Genomic DNA, 24,378 nt, shown 5'->3' on the forward strand with positions numbered 1-24,378 from the left:
GGTAGGATGGGCTATGGCTTTACTAAACTCTGTTGCCAAAAGGGACCAATACTGAATACTTAATATGGCTTATTAAGGTGTCAGTGTTGAAGTGCTTTTAATTATAAATGTAATTTTAAAGTATTATTTTCAAGTTGAAATGTTTCAGTTAGACAGAGCTTCAAAGAAGGAACCTGTCAATTCTGAGCAGACTGTCAATTAAGAGAAGGTTACAAAATGTGGTATTTTATCTTTTAATCAACTGCAATTACGTGGTGTTGATTTTTAAGCATCATAAATATCTAGTGACTAACCAAATGAGATTACAACCAGTTATATAAAAGCTGAAGAATTTCGCAAAAAGATAACCAGGATGCTCCAAAGCCCATTAGCAAACGCTTGGGCACGGTGGATCATCACTGTACCCTTTGTCTGTCTGGACCAATTAGTCTTTACAATGAGTTGCTTTGATGTTTGGTCAATACAATAAGATTGCTTCATGGTAATTATGGCCAGCATCAGATGGGTTTGCACTGTTTTCATGTTAGAGCCTAGGCTAACTATTGTTTTGATGCTGTTTCAACACAGTCTGGTGAACATAATCACTTGGATATGTTCAGATAGTAGTTTTACTTTTAAACAGAAGATATTTTCATAGAACATCTCCACATATGTATAAGTCATATCCTTATCTCTCTTCATATTTTTTTTAAATTATTATTTAACATAAGATGGCATAAACTATAAATTTGTCCCAGGGAAAGAAATGGAGTACGATTAACCATTTAAAATGTTAATATTTGTTTTGTTATGATTTTACTCAGTGACAGATTTACTCCCGGTATCTCTACTGATATTTTTTTACAAAGAGATGATAAATGATAACATTATGGCACCTTCAATTCAGTATTGTTTAATCAGTTTCAGTCAAGACATAACACACAACCTAGGACATTATTGCACAGGCATAAAAATCAATCCATCCATCCATCCATCTTCGTCCGCTTATCCGGTATCGGGTTGCGGGGGGAGCAGCTCCAGCAGGGGACCCCAAACTTCCCTTTCCCGAGCAACATTAACCAGCTCCGACTGGGGGATCCCTAGGCGTTCCCAGGCCAGGTTGGAGATATAATCCCTCCACCTAGTCCTGGGTCTTCCCCGAGGCCTCCTCCCAGCTGGACGTGCCTGGAACACCTCCCTAGGGAGGCGCCCAGGGGGCATCCTTACCAGATGCCTGAACCACCTCAACTGGCTCCTTTCAACGCGAAGGAGCAGTGGCTCTACTCCGAGCTCCTCACGGATGACTGAGCTTCTCACCCTATCTCTAAGGGAGACGCCAGCCACCCTCCTGAGGAAACCCATTTCGGCCGCTTGTACCCTGGATCTCGTTCTTTCGGTCATGACCCAGCCTTCATGACCATAGGTGAGGGTAGGAACGAAAACTGACCGGTAGATCGAGAGCTTTGCCTTCTGGCTCAGCTCTCTTTTCGTCACAACGGTGCGATAAATTGAATGTAATACCGCACCCGCTGCGCCGATTCTCCGACCAATCTCTCGCTCCATTGTCCCCTCACTCGCAAACAAAACCCCAAGGTACTTGAACTCCTTCACTTGGGGTAAGGACTCATTCCCTACCTGGAGTAGGCACTCCATCGGTTTCCTGCTGAGAACCATGGCCTCAGATTTAGAGGTGCTGATCCTCATCCCAACTGCTTCACACTTGGCTGAAAACCGATCTAGTGAGTGCTGAAGGTCACAGGCCAATGATGCCATCAGGACCACATCATCTGCAAAGAGCAGCGATGAGATCCCCAGCCTACCGAACTGCAACCCCTCTCCACCCCGACTACGCCTTGATATCCTGTCCATAAATGTTACAAACAGGATTGGTGACAAAGCGCAGCCCTGGCGGAGGCCAACCCTCACCTGAAACGAGTCCGACTTACTGCCGAGAACCCGGACACAGCTCTCGCTTTGGTTGTACAGAGATTGGATGGCCCTGAGAAGAGACCCCCTCACCCCATACTCCCGCAGCACCTCCCACAGTATCTCCATCATACCCCTTTTCCAGATCCACAAAACACATGTAGACCAGTTGGGCATGCTCCCAGGCTCCCTCCAGGATCCTTGCGAGAGTAAAGATCTGGTCCGTTGTTCCACGACCAGGACGGAATCCGCATTGTTCCTCCTCAACCCGAGGTTCGACTATCGGCCGAACCCTCCTTTCCAGCACCTTGGAGTAGACTTTACCAGGGAGGCTGAGAAGTGTGATACCCCTGTAATTGGCACACACCCTCTGGTCCCCCTTTTTAAAAAGGGGAACCACCACCCCGGTCTGCCACTCCTTTGGCACCATCCCAGACTTCCACGCAATGTTGAAGAGGCGTGTCAACCAGGACAGCCCCTCCACACCCAGAGCCTTGAGCATTTCTGGACGGATCTCATCAATCCCTGGGGCTTTGCCACTGTGGAGTTGTTTGACTACATCAGTGACCTCCGCCTGGGAAATTGACAATGATCCCCCATCATCCTCCAGCTCTGCCTCTAACATAGAGGGCGTATTAGTCGGATTCAGGAGTTCCTCAAAGTGCTCCTTCCACCGCCCTATTACCTCCTCAGTTGAGGTCAACAGTGTCCCATCCTTACTGTACACAGCTTGGATGGTTCCCCGCTTCCCCCTCCTGAGGTGGCGAACAGTTTTCCAGAAGCACCTTGGTGCCGACCGAAAGTCCTTCTCCGTGTCTTGTCCAAACTTCTCCCACACCCGCTGCTTTGCCTCTTTCAAGGCAGAGGCTGCAGCCCTTCGGGCCCTTCGGTACCCTGCAACCGCCTCCGGAGTCCTCTGGGATAACATATCCCGGAAAGACTCCTTCTTCAGTCGGACGGCTTCCCTGACCACCGGTGTCCACCACGGTGTTCGTGGGTTACTGCCCCTTGAGGCACCTAAGACCCTAAGACCACAGCTCCTCGCCGCAGCTTCAGCAAGGGAAACTTTGAACATTGTCCACTCAGGTTCAATGCCCCCAGCCTCCACAGGGATGCACGAAAAGCTCCGCCGGAGGTGTGAGTTGAAAGTCTGTCGGACAGGGGCCTCCTCCAGACGTTCCCAATTACCCGCACTACCCGTTTGGGCTTACCAGGTCTGTCCAGAGTCTTCCCACACCCCCTGACCCAACTCACCACCAGATGGTGATCAGTTGACAGCTCCGCCCCTCTCTTCACCCGAGTGTCCAAAACACACGGCCTCAGATCAGATGAAACGATTATAAAATCGATCATTGACCTTTGGCCTAGGGTGCTCTGGTACCAAGTACACTTATGAGCATCCCTATGTTCGAACATGGTGTTTGTTATAGACAATTCATGACTAGCACAGAAGTCCAACAACAAACAACCACTCTGGTTTAGATCAGGGAGGCCGTTCCTCCCAATCACGCCTCTCCATGTATCTCCATCATTGCCCACGTGTGCGTTTAAGTCCCCCAGCAGAACAATGGAGTCTCCCACTGGAGCCCCATGCAGGACTCCAGTCAAGGTCTCCAAGAAGGCCGAATACTCCGAACTCCTGTTTGGTGCATATGCACAAACAACAGTCAGTTTTCCCCCCCACAACCCGCAGGCGTAGGGAGGCGACCCTCTCGTCCACCGGGGTAAACTCCAACGTAGCGGCGCTCAGCCGGGGGCTTGTGAGTATGAATTATCAGTGTATTATTTAGCAAAGAAAAAACTTGGATGATTTCAACTTTTGGAATATAGATATAATCAAATAAACAAACTGTGTTCTGATGCAAGTTGAAAGTTCTGCGAACAGTTAAAAGAGCAGCAGCCAGTTTTATTTTGCTTCATAGTTTCTAAAATGACATTTGGTCGAAATGGTAAGGCACCTCTTTCCTATTTTGAGCTGTGTCAAAATATATTATACATACTCATTACACAATATCCCATTACATTGCTCTGAGCGCTCACCTTGCTTCATTGTGTCTGTGTGTGTTCACACGACTGTGCGCACGTAGTCCGCCTCCACTACTTAGTGCTGTGCCAGTGTTAACGTGTTCTCTGAGCACCCTTTTCAGCAACACACACGCACTCAGAGCATCAGGGCTCTCCATGCAGCAACACATTATATAAGGAATCAGTCCAATCTTTCTCTTCGACACACTGTAGAACTTAGATAGCGTTTCACTGCCATGGGACAGGTATGCTACATGTATGTGAATGAATGTGTGTCTTTTAATCATTGACCATTTCTTGTACCGTGTGGCAAAAATATGCACCGCAAGGCCACCTGTGTTTTTCTCACCACCTCCCTCCTTCTCATTCTTTACATTTGTCCATCTCAGAGCCTGAAGCGGGACCAGTCGGTAGACAGATCAGAGGCGGAGGACAGGTGAGTGATTCACTGTCAACTCAGGGTCAACTTAGGGATTTCACACTGCATTACTAGCCAACACTGGCAATTATCCACTTGGAGATTTTAACGGTCTTCTGCTAAGGGAGAATTGTCACTCTGCCTTTTTTAGAGACATTGTTTGAATTAGTTTTTTTTATTTTTTTTTACAAATGCTATAGTATTGTGTAAAGGTGCACTGTATGTGTGTTCCAGCACGTGCCTGCTACCTGTGTTGGTTGAAGAGGAGGAGTGTGTGCAGGACACTACAGCTGAGGTGCCAACAGTAGCCGCCAGCATGGAAGGTAGGAAGAAAAGCTCAAATCATGGTGTATGAAGGAGATGAAGAGAGATCAATTTTTAAGCTGACTGTTTGTTTACTCCTTTTTTCATCTACGTGTAACTTTGATCACCCACACAACCATCTCTTTCTTTCAGTGACAGAGCGGCTCACCAGCAGCGGGGCGACCACCTTCTCTGAAAGCGGCTCTCCTCAGTCAGGATCGTCCTCCACACATGCCAGCCAATCGGGGAGCGGCATGGGCAGCGTGACCTCTGACCCCAGCCAATCGGAAGATAGTGCTGCCAAAAAGGACTCCCTCCTCATCTGTGGCAAAAATAAAAGGCAACTGGTAAGACCTGCTCTACTCCCACTTTTTTCAGAGTAGTAATTCTACATATTGATGATGACAAGGATTTAAAGTAATTAAATTTATTGTTGGAGTTTAATGCTGCTCTTTTGTAAATCGGGGTCATTATACTGTAGATTTAGCTATTTTATCAGTTTTTATTTTTAAATAACGTAGCAGTAAAATTTTATAGCAAATTTATTTTTTTGTTTTCACCACAAAAGGTGTTATATTTACTACCAGACCCTAAATGAGAACAGAGTTTGTAGTAGAGTTTGTGCTCTGTTATACACACAATAAATTGTAAAAAAAATTAATAATACCAATGTTCAGTTGTCACTGAATAGTAGTCATCATAACATAAAGATGTACAAATGTACAATTTAGTTTTGCTTCAGTTTTATATTTTCTTTATAATGCATCATTATTATTTATGATATGATGTTCTGTTGTTTATACATTAGTTTAAAAGAAGTAATTAGATTTGATGAAACGCCAGGATCTGGTTGAAGGGAGCTGTTAAGAATCAATTTCCTTGTCCGTGATGACGTTATGTCAACATGAGATAGTGACATAAGGAGAAATGCTGTCTTTCTTGTGTGTGTGTTTATGAAAGAGAGCAGAAGGGTGTGTGTGTTTTATGAAAGAGAGAGAGCATAGTTTCATTTTAGCTCCACTCAGATTATTCAGAATCAAGAGCCAACTACTCTGCCGGGTGCTTTGAATTTTCACATTTGACCTTTTTATTATCTAAAAACTATTGGAGGAGAAGGGAAGGGGCGAGTAAAGGGGGCGATATGGATGTTGTGGGGAATGTGAGCATGAAGGGGTCTGAGTTAAACGCTGATCAGGAGGGGGAGAATGAGCAGAGGGAGGCAGTAATGTTTGTCCGGACCCTGCAGGAGCTGTCCCGCAGCATGGAGGCCATCGAGGAGCACAGGGTTCAGGAGGACCAAAGTGAGACCAGCTTGGCCAATGAGAAGGAATGTATGTGTAATATATTCATTGTCCACTGTTATTTACTAGATAGTGTGTATATATATTATGTATCACCTCTCTTGTGATACCAAATTTAATTCATTTGTAAATGAGTGCTTGTATATTTACTCTTTAACATTCTAAATAGTGATTGCACCATTTGATCAGGTATTTGTCGAACCATGACTCACCTGCTTATCATTTCCATTCCTAGCTGAGACGTCAATGATCTCCGACACCAGTGGCACCTCCAAAGAGGACAAAAACAGGTAAGACTGCAAATGTTCATAGCAACACAACACACAAATCCATTATCATCCATGTGTACATGTAATAAGACTTGTCACAGTCCTCATTGTTGTCTCTTTATTTGCAGCCTGTCACCTAATGACAAGGAGGTTGAGGTATGTATACCATTAGATATTGGAGCTGCGTTCTATAATAAGTAATGCAAGCAGCTGCTTTGTTAAGGACATTTTTTGTATCATTTTGTAGTAGAAACCGACACTCTTTTTAGGATTATGTCTGTTTAAAAGTAGATTTTAGAAGCCACATATGAATCTGTTTCATCTTCTCCCTCTCTGTATTCAAAATGAGAATTCATATATTCAGACTACTAGAGGACAAGTCGCAAAGTTGGCTAATTCTTTTCTTACGCAGCCTTTTGTCTTAAATGTGCATACATCAGAAATAATAAAAAGTACATAGTCATACAAAGTTAATGTGTTAATAAGTTTGTGATTCTCTCTGAATCCCATACAATAACCATCCAAACAGAAAGTTGCACAATGTTAATGCACTGATGGATCCTCTTGAAATGTGAGGGTTTTCTACAGGGAAGTGTGAGAGTTTCATGATTTATCTGGTGTGATTTATTTTTTTTTTTTTTTTTTTTTTTTTTTTTTTTTTTTAGCCAGCACAATAATGCTGTCTTTGATAGGGGAAAACTTTTATCTCAGTCAACATAAGGAAATGTTAGAAAAGTGTCAAGTGTCTTGTTCATGTTTTCAGGCAGAGTTCCAGCGTCTGGCATTGGGCTTCAAGTGTGACATGTTCACCTTGGAGAAGAGACTTCGGCTGGAGGAGAGGTCACGGGACCTGGCTGAGGAGAATGTCCGCAGGGAGGTGTCCAGCTGCCAAGGCTTACTGCAGGTCAGTGTGCATATGTGTGTGTCACTTTCTAGCTTTTTCTTCCACAAAATAATTTTACTTTGCCAAGTGTAGGTTTATTTACATAATCTTAGGAGAGTGGACTCTTCACTTTGTGATGATTAACCACAGACTATTTGTAGTGTCTTTGTGCAGTAGAGGATGGATACCCGAACTGAGCCGGGTTCGGACAGATATTTAGAAATGATTTTCGGGTTTGGGTCGGGCTCGGTCACATCGGCGCGATAAGGCATTGAACATTTTCAATTTAAAAAAGTGTATTATGTAGGTGCGTGCCTGTGTTAACGTGAGCTTGTTGCCCCATGTGCGCTGATGCGCTCATCTGTTGACATTTCCGAATGGCTTCCTACAGTTGCTTAATAAAAGGCTTTCCACACAAACAAACGTATGTGTAATTGGTATGAGAAAAGAAATTAGATTTTAACTGTCGGGCTCGGGCCGGGTTCGGTTACTTCTCTGTTGGACGCGGGCCGGGCTCGGACAGAAAAATGCTGCCCGATCCACACACTATTGTGCAGCCCTTTTTTAATAATACTAAAATTGGTCCTGCACACCTTTTTTAGGAGTAAACAAAAGTGCAAACAATGGGTGGCTACTTACCCTGTAGGTGTAGGAAAGACTGTTCTATCTTGTTCCTGCAGCTTTCCTGTTTGATAATTACCCTCTACCAATAACAATGAATGAATGAATGAACCTGTAAATGAAACTGAATGAGGTGTGGGTTAGTGAGTAATTCTCTGTAAACTTATTTCTCCTGTCAGGTGCAGTCAGGGTTTTTTCTTTTCTCTTGGTCTTTCTCTTCCTTTGTGTTTTCTCTTCAACTCTCCGAATCCTTTTTCTCTCTTCAATCCTCTCCTGCCAGGCGCTGGCTCCGCTGTGTGAGGATGACAACCAGTCCATCGAGATCATCCAGAGGCTCCAGAAGAACCTGGACATTCTCATCCAGTCCATGACCAGGGTGTCCAGTCGCTCTGAGATGCTAGGAGCTATTCACCAGGTGGGATAATGTGTGTTTGTGTTGTCAACATTTGTTTCCAGAGTTTTGTGGTGTGATTAAAAAAAATATGGGCTGAACTCAATTTTAATTCCTGTGCCAACAACAACAAAAACCACTTGTACTGTGTGGTGATTTAACGGAGCCTTGTGTGTGAATGTCAGGAGAGCCGTATTGGTAAGGCTGTGGAGGTGATGATCCAGCATGTGGAGAACCTGAGGAGGATGTACACCAAGGAGCACGCTGAGCTGCTGGAGCTGAGAGAGGCCATCATGCAGAACGAGAGGTCGTTTGGATCGCAAACTGAACGAGGTAGGGAATGGTTACATAATGGTTACATACTATCAAGGTGCAAAACATTTTTAGACCAATGTTACCTGCTTTTCTGTTGCTGACATTCAATATATTAATTTTGACAGAACATACTTAATAGTTGGCAATTATTAGCACATCCACTAGCGCAATGTTCTTCTAGAACCAGGCAAATTAAATGTTATGGTGGTGAAAATGGCAGAAAGACTCTTAAGATACCAATTCTTGGCTACTTTTCAACATGAAAAATAGGGCCAGCAAAACGTGAACCCCAAAATAAATGAATTGCTAATATGTGTTGCATTAGTCATATTTAATTATTGCTGTTAAGTCAGAACCGGAACCAGAAAACACTGCACGTGCATTGCCGTGTTTATTCGCATGTGTACAGGCATTTGTTTTAGCAACAATGGCAAAACTTTGGATTTGACTGTAGGCTGAAAAGTTCGACTAAGTGGGCAACATCGCAAACCAATGTGCAAATTGATTCAGCTGATTCAGCATGTGTGTACATACAATTGGGGCATATGTGTAAAAACGTATGCTGAGTATACACACAAACCACATATATACACAAGGCAACTAATCTGTTCCTCTTTCCAGATGACTTCCGTGGCAAGAAGCCGACAACACAGTACTACAAGGTCAGCTGCACCTAGGTTACATATGATTTTATCATTCACCTTTACTCAGGACTGATGATGTTCTTAATGTTCATATCTGGTTATGAAGTTTGTTTTTTCCCTCAACAGTCGTCAACTCGGCGGGTCAGCATAGCAGCAATCCCACGCTCTGGTGGAGCCAACATGCACTTTGACATGGTGAGAACAATACAATGTTCATTTTCTTAGGTTTTCATAGGTTTTAGAAAAATGAATCCAGGCTTCAGTTTCTGAAAAAGGAGCATTTTTGTTGAGATTGTTTGTTTCATTTTCCCACCACAGTCCAAAACACAAGACTGCTCAGAGGCTGAAACAGAGAGACTGACCAGGCGATCCCCATGGTATGTAATTTGTATGTGTGTTAATGTGTAGGTTGAATTTGACTGAACTTTTATATGTAGAGTGATGTTAAACAAGATATGCGTATGGGAGAATGTGCTTAAGTTAAAAGTAGGACAACTGTTCAAAATACTCTACCTTTCTAAAACTAGGGCTGGCTTTGAATCTTCGGTTTAGTATTCGAATACATTGGGTGGGGGCAAGGTAAGGGTAGATGGGAGACTGGAGACGGGTGTACGTGTCCATCAATCCTTCTATGGACTTTTGCCAGCGGCTGAGCTAGGATTTGGTTCAGTTACTTTACCTTAACTGCTGTCTGTCAGCCTGGCAGGAAGTTAGCCAGCCGCTGTGCACTCTGCTGCTGCTTACGGAACACAGTCAGTTGGTTAATCACATTAAATAAATTATACATATACAAAGTATACACATATAATTTAAAAAAGGCCTGGCAATCCTACTTTATCAAGGTTAAGTTGTTACTTACAGTAACAACTTAACCCCCTCCCCCATTTGAATTTTAATACTGATTTACAAGTTGATTACTATGGCAACGATCAAAGCTTAGAAGCATTTGGGTCAGCCCTATGTTGTTTCTGAAATGCAGGGAGCTACTGGCTGTGGCTTTCGTTTTCAAGCCACGGAAGCCTTCTATACCATGACATGAACCTTGTTGTTGTTATGCCCCTACTGTATGTGATAATGATGGTTTCCAGGAATGTGCCAGGAAAGAGCAATGCGCGCCCCCCACTAAAGCGCTTTGTTAGCTCTGCGGCCTGGGTTGACACTGAAGAGCCCTCTCTCATGATGAAGGGGTAAGACATGTGAAGAAGAAGGGAACAAGCTGGCTGTGTCGCACAAGTTTTTTTTGTTGTTTTTTTTGTTTTTTACTGTGGCCCCAGATGCATAAAGATGGCAGCTTTCTGGTGTGACATCATTACCATCCACAATGAAGAATATTTGGATGTTTCGGTCCCTTTACTTTAGTTGTGGTTTCTCGTATTCAATTGTAGTGGATGTTATCAAAATAATTATACAAAATAATTTTTAATTGCAAACATTACAGAGTAAAACCGAGGTTCTGATCAAACCTTGTCCTTCCTAACAATTCTGTTTCCACAAAGAAGAAATGCACCATGGTTGGCAGAAAGCAGTGTACAAAGCACTAATAAACAAAAAAATAAGTGCAATTAAGTAACAAACCAGAAACTTTGAAGGAAAACATTTTTTTTATTGCAAATATTTAACTACAGTGGTAATGGAAAGAGTGAAGCTTAGACTGCTAAAACAAACTCAAAACAGCATGTTATCCTTTGAGACCAGAAAGAATCAGTGATGATGACATCAAACCACACCACAGCCATCTTTCACGCATCTAGTTCCTCCTCGCACGGGGAAGTGTTCATCAAAGGCCAACATCCTTTTGTGTCATTTTCTAAGTCTCGCACATTTTTGCTTTTGTGTCTTCGTAAAATGTAAAGTAAGAGACTGTGTAAACTTTTAATTTTTTTGTCTGCATCATGTAGCTTTCAAATGTTTGGAAGAGGAGAGTATAATTTGCTCTATTTGAGCAGCTAAGCCAAAATTGAAGCTTGGATGATACGAATGAAGGCCTTTCAATGCTCTCCAAATATGTGAAACATGAAATTGCTTTGTGCGTTCGTGATATAATATTGGAGCATGTAAGTGGATTGCTGGGAATGTATTGTTACATTGCAGGGATCTCTCTGTGTACAGCAGGACAGTGTAAATCACTGAATATTTGTTGGTTGCATTATGCATGAAATGTGCATGTGTGCATGTGCACATGCAGTATCGCGGGGGTAATGTGGCCATGCTTGTATGTGAACATGCAACTGAACAGTGTTTGTGAATGCCTGACCCACGCGTGCCCACAGGACGGCCTACGACAACACCGACTGCCTGTCGGAGGACGAGCAGAAGGAGCAGCCGGTGGCAGAGAGGAGGAGGTCCAGTCTCAGTGAGCTGGGCAGCAAACTCACCTCCCTCATTCTGCCCCTCAAGACGTTAGTCCAACCAAATACCCACCACTAGCCTACTGCAGCACCACTTTCTGAGTTCTAGAGGCTAGCTGCATAGTGGAAGAGTTCATCATTTAGCTGTACATTCCAGTAGCTGCAAACTGAATGTTGTGTGGTATCGGAGCTCATCCGTGACACGCTGTATTAAATATGTTTATCTGTCTCTCCTTGATGTTAAACATCATTCCTGTGGAGTTTTTGCACAGATCACACAGCCATCAATGTGTCCAGTATTACGACACAATATAACAGCGACTTTCATTTTTCTGTCAAAGTTGGTCTCTGATGGTGGCGGCCCGTAGCCTTTCCGCCATTGTAGCTATCGCTGCTTATGCCAACAAGCGAGCAGGGAATTATGCATCATGAATATTTCATTATCACTTGTTCCAAATAGGAACAAAGTTACAAACGGTTGTGTGAGTATATGGAACCTTCTAAGTGATGAAACTCTTTCATTATATGGGTCTGTGCTGGACTAGCTTCTTCTTTGCTCCAGGGTACTCTACTGTCTTGAGATCAGTGTACGTCAGTGTGGCGAGGGATTTCTGAAGCGCCGTGATTTGCATTTCATGGATCTCAAGTTCTGATTTGCAGTGTGCAGCTAACAAAGCGTCTAACTGATAACTAATTCATCTTTACCCGGCATAGTCTTCTGGCATTTACTAACCTGTTCAGCCGCTTTAACAATTGTATGTGCAAACTACTACACCTGTACTATTTTCTCTATTTTTGTGGGGCAAATAAGTGTTTTGTGCAAGCGGCTCATGTGTTGTTCTGAACTGTCCTTTCCTCTTTTCCTCCCTCCACATTGCTCAGGAGTCAGGATGAGCTGTTTGTAATGCTGTAAGTGTGTAGGGAAGAGAGTCCAAAATGGAGGTGCTTGTGGATTCTATGTCCCAAAAAAAACATGCAAAAGGCCTGTATTATCAAGTAAGCGAACTTGCAACCTCGCACTGACTCTCTTAATGACTGTAAAGTGATTTGAAGCAGCACTTCTGTTGACAGATTCCAGGCCAAAATTGTCAGCTGCCTTTGCCTTACCCTTAAATGCTCAAATCCATATTCATGCCAACCGCTATTAACCGTGCTGCTGACAGCTTTTTCATTATGCTGATGATGTAAATGGTTCTGCGTCTTTGACACTGTTGGAGATGGGTGGCAAAATGCGCTTCATTGAAGCCAACTTTAAATCGCACCAAGCTGGAGCTAATTCATCGCCTGCCATCCATTGCATTAGTTACCACAAATGACCCACAGTTTTTACAAAAACAAAAAAGTGACCCTTCCCTTTGAGTCATTATTGGTAACTTATTCAATATCTTGCTTTATCTTGGACCATTTTTTTTTTTTTTATATTCTCATGCCTTACTTTCTATCCATGTGCTAACTTTTTATACTCTTTCGCTTTATTTTGGACCATTTTTTTTATAATATGTCTTATTTTCTATACATGTGCTAACTTTTATTATTCTTTTGTTGCCCACTTCCAGTCCGAGCCCTTCCTCCAGCCCTACGTCCACAGACCGAGGAATGGGCCTGTCTCTGTCCGACAGCCTGACCTCTTCCCGGGCGGCCGCAGCAGCAGCAGTAGCCAGAGGTGGCAGGGGTCTCTGGCTTTGGTTGGCGATGGTGGTGGTGCTAGCAGGTACACGTTTGTCTGTAGTACTTATTATAAGATACTTGTATTCAATCTTAGACCATAAAGATCATTTTGTACTATACTGAGTTACTACAGTTTCCATCTGCATTGCTTCCAATGCGGGAGTTTGCTGTTTTAAAGGTTTGAGTTTGCTCTTTGTTTGGGTAAACAAATTCTGTTCATAGGTTTATACAGTTCAGTCCCATGTTCCAACCACAATGACCTACAGTAACTGCTCTTCCTCCTTGTATGTAATGTAAGAGCAGCTGTCTATAGACATTTTCTCAATACAGGGATAGTTGCATCACATTGTCTTTTGGTAAATGTTAATGGCTAACCTGCAGGTCTCCTGGCACTGCTGGCCAGCCTGGTGATGCAGCCAGCGGTAGATGCAGCCCCTGTGGGGACCGGGGACTCCTGGATGACCATCCAGCAGCTGCTGTGGCCCTATACAGGGCTCCGGCATAACGGACAGCCCCCGGTCTAGCCCCTGACACCCGGGGGGTGGATGGTGTCACCGCCCATCAACTCTCTGCAGAAATGATCTGTGCAGTGGGGTGGTGATGAAGAAATTACAGCGTACCACTCCTGAGCAGAGGCTGATGGGATGTTTACTGGTGCCTGAAGTAACTGGTGCCTGAAGATTCCTAAAACAAGACTTGCATTGACAGGACGGGCCAGGCCTCAGAGGATAGTTAACCCCATGGAGGAGTTTATGCATCACATCACGTTTGCTAAATTAGTTAGTCTTGTGTGTGGGTGTGTGTGTCTGTGTTTTAAGAGAAGAAGCAGTTGGTCAGGTGGTGAATCCAAAGCCCATTTAAGATGGGCTGCTCAACATCCTTACCACATTATGACGCACTTTTCCAGTCAGTGCTGCTGGCAACTGTCTACCCGGACAACACAATGCGTCAAATCAGACTTGATTTGTCAACAGAGCTGGTACACCGTTGACCAATCATGTCACAACTTCATCAGAATGACAACACTGATCCAACAAGTCATACAGTGGGCCGCTGTGCAGTTTTCCATTGACAAACATCATGGATGATGGCTCCAATTGTGCCACTTGGCTTTTTAAACACATTTCATGCACTTGAGGAAACTGGGGACTGCCAACCTTTTTAATGGAATTTTGCAGAGGACATTTTATAACTTAAGTCTATAAACACTGGTAATAAATCTTTCATTTTAAATTTTAAAAGAATTGTTAATCTATATGAGTTTGTTAGTTTAGAGTGGAGATATGTGAATATCTGTTTATTTTTGTTAAGTTATAATTCTAAAGTGTGACAGTTTTAACACCAAAGTTTTTTTTTTTATTTTCCTTTTTAAGTTCTTGCTGTGGTTGTCACTGTTTTCAACTTCATACTCTTTTTGTATGTTCCAAAGAAGATGCGTGAAACTTTGCACAAATAAAGTAGCCTATTCTACATAGACGTATGCTCTTATGTTCATCCAAATGTACATTTCACTTCAGGTGTTTTTTTGTTTTTTTTTAAGATTCTTTTTTGGGGCTTTTCCCTTTTTATTATAGTGACAGTAGATAAACATGAAATGGGGGAGAGAGATGGGGGATGACACGCAGCAAAGGGCCACAGGTGGGATTCGAACCCGGGCCGCTGCAGGATTTAGCTAACATGGAGCGAACTCTCTTACTGGGTGAGCTAGAGGCCGCCTCAACTTCAGGTGTTTAAAATGTCTTTAATTTGTTGGTTTAGAAAAACTTCAAGTTAATTTCACACCGGTTATGAATAAATCAGTGGTCTGGTGGCACAGAGAAGGCTCTGTACTGTATCAACAAACAGATAATTGGATTCTCTGGTCCTGGCTATGCCGTCAGTGCTCATGTTGTCCTGGAGCATGTGGATGAAGGTGGAGTGAAACTCACTTCCGGGATAATAATCTGGAGAGAATTCCTCACTCTTCTCTGTGATTTCCAGCTTCTGACTCCTCTGAGCACCCAGCAGGTAGAGACTCCACAAATCCTTAGGCACCGGGACAGGGCCGTGGTGCTCACACGCCTGGCACAGGACAGGGAATAAGTACAAACGTTGGGGGTGAGGAGTGAAAGGGGTAGACTGCTAAATTAAATCGCTGTATTGATGTGTGAGCGAGAATACCTGCATGACTAAATGCTCAGCTCCACATTTGGCATTCCACTTGCTCCACGAGAAAGCGCAGGCAGAGGCGAAGAGGGCCATCTGTTCGTAGGCAGCATGTTCTGTAAGTGGGTCCTGAAGAGGAGAGAAACCACATTTATAAGACTGGAAAATGTTGGACTGTAATCGGGTGAAACCTAGTATTAGCGGTAAAGGTAAATCCACTTTAGTTACTCATTCTGTAGAATGGTCCCCCTCAGTTTTAAATGATTTATAGTGAGTAGGTTGTTTACAAAGTAAGTAATTCTGTCCATCTACTTCATAGTGTTGATTAGCTTGAGATTTAGACACTTTACATTTTTTTATGTTCCTATCTCATCTTTAAATCTGTACAACCATCCAGACATGACACTATCCTCCTCTGCTAAAGAACACCTTTTTTTTTTTTTTCACAAATCTGATTAGTTAAAAAAAATGTTAAGAGCATGGCTAGCAGTGTGGAAACAGCAATGATGATTGGTTGGACTGAAATACCTCAACAACGGTTAGATCGATTGCCATGATATTTTGTACAGTTGTCGTCCCCAGAGGATGAATCCTACTGAATTTGGTAATGCTCTGATCTACAGCCACCGTGAGGCACTAGATTGCTTTTTATTGGTTTTTAAAGTGAAATTTGGTACAGGCATTCACATCAGTATGACTGTTATTAACTTTGGTGATCCCTTAGCTTTTCATTTAGTGCCACCATTAGGCCAGAATTATAATTTCTCCAAAATGTATTTAACCCATTCAAACCTGATCACACATCTGTGTGTGTTTACCTATAAGACCTGAACACGCATCTGCGTCATTTTTGTTGTTTATAGATTTTTTTTAAATGCAGTTGAAGATTATGGCCAAGAAAGTCAGTCAAGAAGTAAGCTCTCAAATGCTTTTTATTTCATGTTTTTATCTGCTATAGAGCCTGAGAAATTAAGATTCTAGTAGGCTTTTTACAAATATTTCTGGAAACCCTTAGGTTTTGGGAGGGGGTTTACAGAAAAGTACTTAGGCATTAAAAGGCCTTTTTTAGCAGGCGTTTTAGGCCTAAATGGGTTAATGACCAAATACTTGCATAACATTCCCATCAACCTCAGCCTAGCAAATGTTAGCAGGCTAACACACTAATAATGAACATGGTAAACATAACTTTTAGCACAGACAACATGTCATCTCCCACTTCCTGTCACTTTTGCACTGATATGTGGCATGCTGGACACTATGCTGCAACACTGGTTGTGTATTCAACACAGAATTGTTAACAAAGCAATACCAGGTTTAAATCTAGTATCTCATTCTACCATTCTCAAAGCCATCAAGTAAAGGATGCAGACCTTGCCGCAGGTGATGATGTATTTGTCGGTGTACTCGTTGACAAAGATGTTGATCCCTGCGTTGAGCATGGCTCTCTGCAGGATGGGGCCACTCATCCACTTCCCTATGAGGTGAGAGAGACCTCTCTCTTGCCCCAACTGCAACATACACTGATTACCCTGTTAGTTAAACCGGCACAAACAAAAATGAAAACAATCAAGCTTCATCTCCCAATTTATTCTTCTGCCATGTGCGTACAGTACTTTCTAGTCTCTTACCTGGATCGTGATACTGAGGTCAATGAGTGCCCCGTTGACGGTGAAAAGAGCTGCGTCTTGGCCCAATGGCCTGAGCTCCCAACTCAGGAAGGGAAGGTTGGCATACGTTTCCTGCATCAGCACAAACGGCTGGAAGGAGTCCATCTTAAAGGAGATTTTGGCCTCTTTTTCCTCATAAGACAAGTCAGTGATACTGTCCGTCCTCCACTGCTTCACTGGATAAAAAATAAAAAAATCATGTTCAAAGTCCATGACATTTTGTCCACCTTTCTCTGCTGTAGAGCAGTGGTTCTCAAAAATTTTGTCAATAATGTACCCCCCTTTGAAATATTTTTTCTGCCAAGTAGCCCCTGACCAGCGCAAAGCATTTTTGGTAGGAAAAAAGGCTATAAAAAGAGGTACATTACAGCGCTGCACCATCAGTGTCTGATCTACTAAACAACAACCTTGTAACCTTAAAAACACTTAAACGCTACTACGTGGATTTTAGAATCCATAACTAAATTAATTTACTATTATAGTATAATTATTTCAGGGAATTATGCATATTATGCACATAAAAAAAAAAAATATCTCACGTGCCCCCTGCAGTACTCCAAAGTACCCCTAGGGGTACACATACCCCCATTTGATAAAAACACTGCTTCAGAGAGCATTATATAGACTGGCTGTCCTACCTGCAGCATCCCAGCGAGCTACTTGGGGAGTTTCCAGGAAGACGACGGAGTCCGGCAGTGTCACAGACACACCGACAGGAGGGCAGGTGAGAGCTTCGGTGTCATCTAAGTCAGACTTTTCCAAAGGGTACGGGAACACCTGAAGCCCTTCGTCCAACAGCTAGAAAAATGTGGCGTTTATGAAGACAAGGTCAACTTTAGCTGCAGGGCCTGGAGGAAGCAGCAAACACTGAAACCCTTTTCTATTTACCTGTCTAATTTCCCAGCCATTGACCTGGTGGGCTTGTGGCGGGAGGTGAAACACGTCACAGTAGAAGACCCCACCCAGAGGTGTGTACTGCATTAAGTCCACTACCTGGACACACTCAATGCGCTCCATCATTGTCAGCTGCACTATGGGAGTCTCAGTCAAGTCCCCCTCAGCTGAAGAGAAGAAAAAAAAACTATTATTGCTGTAGACACATCTTAATCTACATTCAAAAACATTAGAAACTTAAGATTTAGGTGGTGTATGGTGCTCGTCCATGTATGAAAAGATCTGTCAGTCATTTTGAGTGACAGCAGGTTTACATCCTGTGTGTTGTGGCTGTCTTTTAGGAGTGTCGGGAAGTGTCGGGCTGGGCATCTTACTGCTGAGTGCCTCCATCTGTGTCTGTATCTGGCTCACTCTGCCTTCTGCAGGTTGGGCACTGTTTCTACTGGACTCTTGGCTGGCTGCACTCTGTGAGATACATACACAATAATAATGAAAACATCACATTGAATGTAGTAACCCAGACCCAGGAACTCAGTCTCACCTTCCTCCCTTCAAACCCTTGGATGGACTGCACCTCCTCGTCCACTTGCTGCTGCTGGGTCTCAATGTCTTCCTTCACCTCCCCCGTTCTTTTTGTCTCCCCCTGCTCAGGTACATCTATGTCTGCCGGAACCTCCTCACCACCTGCAAGAGACCTGGGACCAAACAGATAAGAAAAGACAATACTTATTATAACTGTAACTCATAGTAGGAATCTCTGTATCAGCAGTGTTGAGAGCACTATCAGATAAGTACCTGAGGCTGGGTGTGTGCATTCTCGGGTGAGCCATCCTGGCCAGCAAGGACAGGTGGTCATAATGTGTGTGGAGCAACCGTACAGCGATATGGCTTACAGCTAGCTGTTTGGGAAGCTCAAAGCCCAGGCCAGCCTCCCCAAAGTTTAAATCTCTAAACCTGAATGGACCCGTTAGAAAGAAAGAGAAACTTGAGCGTTATCCAAATAAAGTGTTGTGAACCGTGAGGGCCACCTGGCAAGCGTTTAACATTTAAGGCAACACCATTTCCAAACCACACTTTCTTTTATGATCCCATTTAACTCAGATAATCTATTTGTGGCAGCACCCTCTGCAAACCTTGGATTCTTCTTGAGGTTGGCCCAGAGACACAGCGTAATGTTGACATCTTTGAACACAGTCTGCATGTTGCCTGTCTCAGTGTCGATGTTCATACTGGCACTCTATGACAAGGGACACACAAACAAAAAACAATGCTTCAAAAGGACCATTACACACAGCGTTTGCACATCATGCCTTGAATCTCGCAAAATACTAAAAACTAACCCATGCACACAATAATAAATCACTTTTATTATATAGCTGCTTTCGTATAGTAACAAAGTGCGTCACAATGTGTAAGCACAGGTAAAACTAGGATCTGTGTACCTTGAGGATCTCCTCAGTGGTGAGGAGGTGTTTAGAATGGATTAGCTCCTGCAAGTTTATGAGGCCCTCCTGGTACTTGTGGCACTCTTGTGGATCTGTAACATCTCTGAGCAGAGCCTCCAGCTCCTCCATCAACTATAAGGGACAACATTCATTTATTTATGAATAATTATTTAATGGCTTGTTTCAGGCATGAGGCACAAGAGTAATGGTATTAATTTCAATCAGCCAGTGGCTCTGGATACAGTTGCTCAGTAGATAGAACATATCATTAATGGTGTGAGGTTATAGGCCATTCATGTAAAAAACGCATACTCTCAGGATTGTACATCACTTTGGATAAAAATGGAGAGTTGAATTATTATTATTATTATAATAAGGGAAACTTATTGAAAAGATAAAATGAGCAGTTTAGAGAAACAATTCAATCTTAATGCAAACAAAATACACTTACACTCACATGTCAATGAGCACAAACAAAGTCTGCATCTTCTATTTCTCTATTTTCTATTGTGCTAGTGGGGTTATTCTAAAATTCCGATTACAGAATGTGTTTTTCCTTTCTTTAATTCTTTGCCTCTCGTTTTCACACAATAATTAGCCCAAAGTAATATCCTTAAGTCTAATAAAGAGCTGAAAACCCATACAATTTATATTTCTAATATATGAAATACATAATAGCAAGCATGTTTCCCCTTGGGAAGCTGTAACCAGCAAATATTTGGTGTTTATAGCTAATAAAAAATAACTGGAGTCGATTTACTCCTCATTGATTAATCAACTCAATGCATGACATGTACACATCTATACATACAGACCTGTAGAGCGAGGTGACATTGTTTGAGCACGAGTGTGATGTTGACCTCTGGGTCATCTCTCCATAAGCTGATATGTGTGTTAAGATCCTGCTGTACTGCTGGGTCTGGGGTGCCATCACAATGAATGTATCTCTCCCACTGGACACAAACAACATCATGTATGTTAATATCAGCCATAAGATTTTGTTGTATTGAGTATATTATATTGTATTTATTTAGTCTGGATAGGGGGAAAAAAAGATTGTCATTTGTGTATCAACATTCATATATCAACTTTGTTTTTCCATGCTGGTGTCTGCTTGTGTGTGAAACAAAACATATTGTTGCATTGTTTGCTCAGGGGGAAATGATCATTGGTGACAATATATGTGTGTCAGACATCGCAATTCATTTTTATTTGTTATGTTAAGTCTTTCTCTCACACACCTTGGCTTTCTCCACAGCATCAGTTTTGCATGTGGTTACCGCAGTATGATTCTTCTCCAGTAGATGGCGGAGTTCGTTCAACTCATCTTCTCGGCGCTCTTGGTCCTGTCAGCAAAAGACACCCACGATCACAGCAAAGCAGCAGCATGCACATACTCAAGAAAACAGTGAACATCTACTGTGCATTTCCATAAAGAGTTGTCTAATTTTTAGTGTTTACAGTTCTTTTCTTCAGTCAGAAGAGTTTGTTTAAGAAGGGAGAAGAATCACGTAATAATGTATATTACAGCCATTGGACATGAATGACATGGTGATTATACATTTCATAGGGGCGTCTTACCGTTAACTCAAGCCTTTCTTGCTCCTTCTCCTTTCTCTCTCTTTCCAATCTTTCCCTCTCTTCTTTTTCCGCTTGCAGCCGTGCTTCCTCTATAAAGTGAAAGCAAAATATAATGTGTATGTACAGTACCTCAACACATATCTCAAACTGCAGGGATCTCTCTTTTATTCCTAAACAGTGATTGGCAGAAACTCAAAACAGATTATATCCTAATTGTGCCCACTCTAGATGAACAGAGACATGTACTAGGCTTACCATCCTCTTGCAGCCTTCTTTCCTCATCCTCTTGCTGCTGCTTTGCCTTCTGGGCCTTGTTCAGCTTACCTCCCTTTGATGACTTGAAACCAGCACAAATACAAATCAGTGTTTAACAGGGATGGATGGCTCGCTTGTACATGTGTACTTGGAAAAAAGGGCACATTACTGGGTGGAAGCGTGGGTATACACACAGTGACGGAACAAGTGTGATGGTGACAATTAGTGTAGGACTAGGATGGTGTACTCTGCCTGGCTGCAGACATATTCAACTATTACCTATGATAAATTAATGTACAATTGTAAATGTACTGACTGACTTTTTCTCATACCTTTCCTTTCTTTGGTGGCTATCATTCACAGGAGAAAACATAGAGAGAAAGTTAAAGAAGGTTTGAAACATGAACTCAAGGCACAGGGGAAACAAATCGGAAGAAAAATTAAAAAAGAGCGTGGAAATTAAGCATTCTTCCTGCTAACTTGAAAGCTACGCAGTGTAACTTAGCTAGTTACTGAGGTATGTATATCCTATAAATTATTAGGTTGCCTTTTTAGCCTTACTTTCTAGGTTTTGTAACAGTACTATAGTTAGTGTTAATCCCTGCGGTTTAAGTAATTTGACTATGACAAGATCTAAGGCCAAACAGGGATAATTTTGTCGAAAAACATTGTAAAAACTCACCATGCTGAACGATGCTGAAACAAAAAAGCTCTACAGCGTCCAGGTAACCATAGAAACAAATGCGCATGCGTGGTTATCTGTTTTAATTTGCGACATAACGAAACGACGTACGGCTGTGTCCAGCTCTGTTCAGTTCGTGGACGAAGAAGTACTCTTATTGTCCATACATTGTGTTGTCGCAGGTAAGACAAAGAAAAGGATTCGTGTTTTCATTGTTGTACCGTTTGAGTAACTCCACCCAACAGAAGAACACGAGTAAATATGACAGCACCGTTTTAAATGGTTGGTCGTAGAGTGTGATAAATGCAGTACGTTAGGCTAACGTGAACTTATGTGTTACGTGCTAACTAACAAGCTAGCTAGCTGTTCGGTTTAACGGTAACGTTAGCTATCTTATTTCAGAGCAGAGCGGCGTGATTAGACGTCGCAACTACTCTGGCTAATTCTGTTGTTGGTTGCTGGCTTCTGTCTTCTTTCACTCAGTCACGCCCACCAAATGCTTCCGTCTCTACTTTCAATGTCATCTCAGACAGTTTCTCTTTGATGTTCTTTTCGTTTCAGGAGTGTGAAAGGCCACCTGGTTTCTGACATGGCCAACCCTTTCAGGGGTCAGGTTATCAAACTTTACAGAACTGTAAGTGAACTATCTGTCTATGGCACATGCATATACATACACACAGGGTTCGGTTGTGTCCTGTGATTTAGCTAAATGTGTTTCCAATCCTTGTCCAAAAGCTGCTGTATCTTGGCCGTGACTACCCCCAGGGATCAGCTTATTTCAAAGAGCGCCTGAAGTTCGCTTTCATGAAGAATAAAGACGTGACAGACCCTGATAAGATCCAAAAGCTGGTAGCCCGTGGCAACTCTCTCATCAAGGAACTGGAAGCTATGTGTTTCCTCAGGAAATATGAAGTCATGAAGAAGAAGTATTGCCAAACAAAAAAATAATCATTATCCTTCAGGGTGGGAGGAGAGTACAGTCAATGTGTTAATATTTAATGTATCATATTTTGTAGCAGTGTTATTTTCACATACGTACCTCTATTAATGAGATTCAGTACACATTATTCTGCAGAAATGACCCAACAATTGCCCTTGCATAAAAATGAACTATGCTTGTGTCATAAGGGAAATAGACGATCCATCTGTAGGAAGTGCCAGAAAGTAATAATAATGAAGCTGTAACAGAATGTGCTCTATATTTTTTTATACCGAAGTTGTACCTTTTTAAAGGCCTGTGTTTTAAATCAATACTGTATATATGTTAATATCATAGGTTTTCCTCTAAAAAAGTTCTAAACTCAGGAAGCCTAGGTATTAGACTAACTGAATCATATTGTACAATGTATTTTCAGTGTATATATTTGTAGAAGGTGCATGACTATGTATGAATGCACTATTAGGTAGAAAACAAACAGAGATGCCTTGTATAATAAATAAGTCACAGCAGTGTTCTTCCTCCGTTTATCTTCTTTTGCTGTCATTGCTTTTATGAGATTGTACCCTAAATATATTTTGTATCAAGAAATTGTCACAAAATATGTCAAACATATTGATTTATAATATTGTTAAAATTTGCAAGGTTAGAAACTCTGACTACTTTGAGAATTGCATGAGGGGAAAATGAAATTTCAAAAGTGGTATAAAGTCTTACAAATAGGAAAATCTGTTATTATAAATCTTTTATTTTAAAACTGATTAGTCTTATTTATGGCAAATGACAAAACGGAACAGCAATCATGAATTGTCTAATAATAATCAAACTGAATTACTGAGTGTGCCTGGATTATATTTTACAGTTTCAATGAGCCAAGGCAACATTTGAAGTGTAATATTAAACCCTAGATAGAAATGGTGTACAATGCTGACTTGATGTCACAAGCTGTTGTTTTGCATCTTAATTTGTATCCCTCCAGATAAACACTCTCCCTCTTTTTTTATGCCAGCTATTGCAAGTATTGTCAAACCAGTAGCCTTTTTTGTTCCAGTTGATTTTACACTTCACACACACTTGCTCTCACAATAATAATATATGAGTCAATCATTCATCACAAACAGTCATACACTTACTTGACATCCCTTTTGTTATGTTATTGTACATCAAGTCATGTAGACCCGGGATGTTTCAGTTAACAAGTAATGATTATAATACTAAACCATTAAGGTTCAAATAAAAACTAATTTGTAACAGAAAGCATTCAGCTGGTGAAACACGTTTGAACACGTTTATAAAGGTTATTGTTTAAAGAAAACATTCAGCAGGCTGGATCAGAAACAAAGGGGCCTGTTAGGAAGAGATTATATTCACATTTGTAATGATGATGATGATGATGACGATGGAAGGATGACAGTAACAGTACACACTGTGTTCGTAGCTTGTTAACGATACAGTGATGATATGTCTTTCTTGATAATTTATCTACTGTATTCCATACTGTAATTTACTGTGTATTTTGTGTGCTTTTTATATATGTATCTATGCTTTTATACTTTATGCCTGCTGCGAAATAATAATAATAAAGATCAGTTAACCAGCCTTGACACCATTTATTTTCTAAATGTGACTGTATATGACTGTATAATACAGTAAATTATACTGTATTTCAGCATGCATTTGT

General features: G+C 41.9%; 3 protein-coding genes across 8 annotated transcripts in view; 2 read left to right on the forward strand and 1 right to left on the reverse strand.

Annotated features, from left to right (window-relative positions):
* The window catches only part of lrmp (lymphoid-restricted membrane protein), a 37,237-nt gene extending 22,670 nt beyond the window's left edge, over window positions 1-14,567 (forward strand). For 2 of the 4 annotated variants that reach the window (XM_028570591.1, XM_028570590.1), the window contains 16 exons: window positions 4,320-4,366; window positions 4,583-4,671; window positions 4,805-4,998; window positions 5,898-5,982; window positions 6,188-6,242; window positions 6,350-6,377; window positions 6,985-7,125; window positions 8,006-8,140; window positions 8,302-8,449; window positions 9,053-9,093; window positions 9,202-9,270; window positions 9,394-9,452; window positions 10,164-10,262; window positions 11,346-11,474; window positions 12,980-13,134; window positions 13,473-14,567. In XM_028570591.1, the coding sequence (XP_028426392.1) occupies window positions 4,320-4,366; window positions 4,583-4,671; window positions 4,805-4,998; window positions 5,898-5,982; window positions 6,188-6,242; window positions 6,350-6,377; window positions 6,985-7,125; window positions 8,006-8,140; window positions 8,302-8,449; window positions 9,053-9,093; window positions 9,202-9,270; window positions 9,394-9,452; window positions 10,164-10,262; window positions 11,346-11,474; window positions 12,980-13,134; window positions 13,473-13,615 (1,617 nt within the window). In that variant the 3' untranslated portion in view covers window positions 13,616-14,567. The other 2 variants (XM_028570593.1, XM_028570594.1) reach the window with 2 other exon arrangements.
* Window positions 14,568-14,812: 245 nt separating this feature from the next.
* Window positions 14,813-22,595, reverse strand: dnai7 (dynein axonemal intermediate chain 7). Of its 2 annotated transcripts, XM_028571183.1 has the most exons (17): window positions 21,761-22,595; window positions 21,411-21,428; window positions 21,079-21,160; window positions 20,824-20,912; window positions 20,484-20,588; window positions 20,058-20,195; window positions 19,240-19,374; window positions 18,931-19,034; window positions 18,593-18,751; window positions 18,339-18,492; window positions 18,172-18,262; window positions 17,792-17,964; window positions 17,542-17,701; window positions 16,865-17,079; window positions 16,607-16,765; window positions 15,252-15,365; window positions 14,813-15,152 (listed from the first exon to the last, which is right to left on the reverse strand). In XM_028571183.1, the coding sequence occupies exons 1-17, from the start codon at window positions 21,761-21,763 to the stop codon at window positions 14,877-14,879; spliced, it is 2,175 nt and encodes a 724-aa protein (XP_028426984.1). In that variant the 5' UTR covers window positions 21,764-22,595; the 3' UTR covers window positions 14,813-14,876. The 2 variants fall into 2 exon arrangements, with proteins under 2 accessions (XP_028426984.1, XP_028426985.1); XM_028571184.1 differs by lacking the exon at window positions 21,411-21,428.
* Window positions 21,838-23,225, forward strand: lyrm5a (LYR motif containing 5a). Of its 2 annotated transcripts, none has more exons than XM_028571185.1 (3): window positions 21,838-21,942; window positions 22,322-22,394; window positions 22,496-23,225. In XM_028571185.1, the coding sequence occupies exons 2-3, from the start codon at window positions 22,350-22,352 to the stop codon at window positions 22,706-22,708; spliced, it is 258 nt and encodes an 85-aa protein (XP_028426986.1). In that variant the 5' UTR covers window positions 21,838-21,942; window positions 22,322-22,349; the 3' UTR covers window positions 22,709-23,225. The 2 variants fall into 2 exon arrangements, with proteins under 2 accessions (XP_028426986.1, XP_028426987.1); XM_028571186.1 differs by lacking the exon at window positions 21,838-21,942 and adding an exon at window positions 21,954-22,042.
* The last annotated feature ends 1,153 nt before the right edge of the window (window positions 23,226-24,378 follow it).

This window comes from Perca flavescens, chromosome 23, assembly GCF_004354835.1.
Source record: "Perca flavescens isolate YP-PL-M2 chromosome 23, PFLA_1.0, whole genome shotgun sequence".
Taxonomy (NCBI): domain Eukaryota; kingdom Metazoa; phylum Chordata; class Actinopteri; order Perciformes; family Percidae; genus Perca; species Perca flavescens.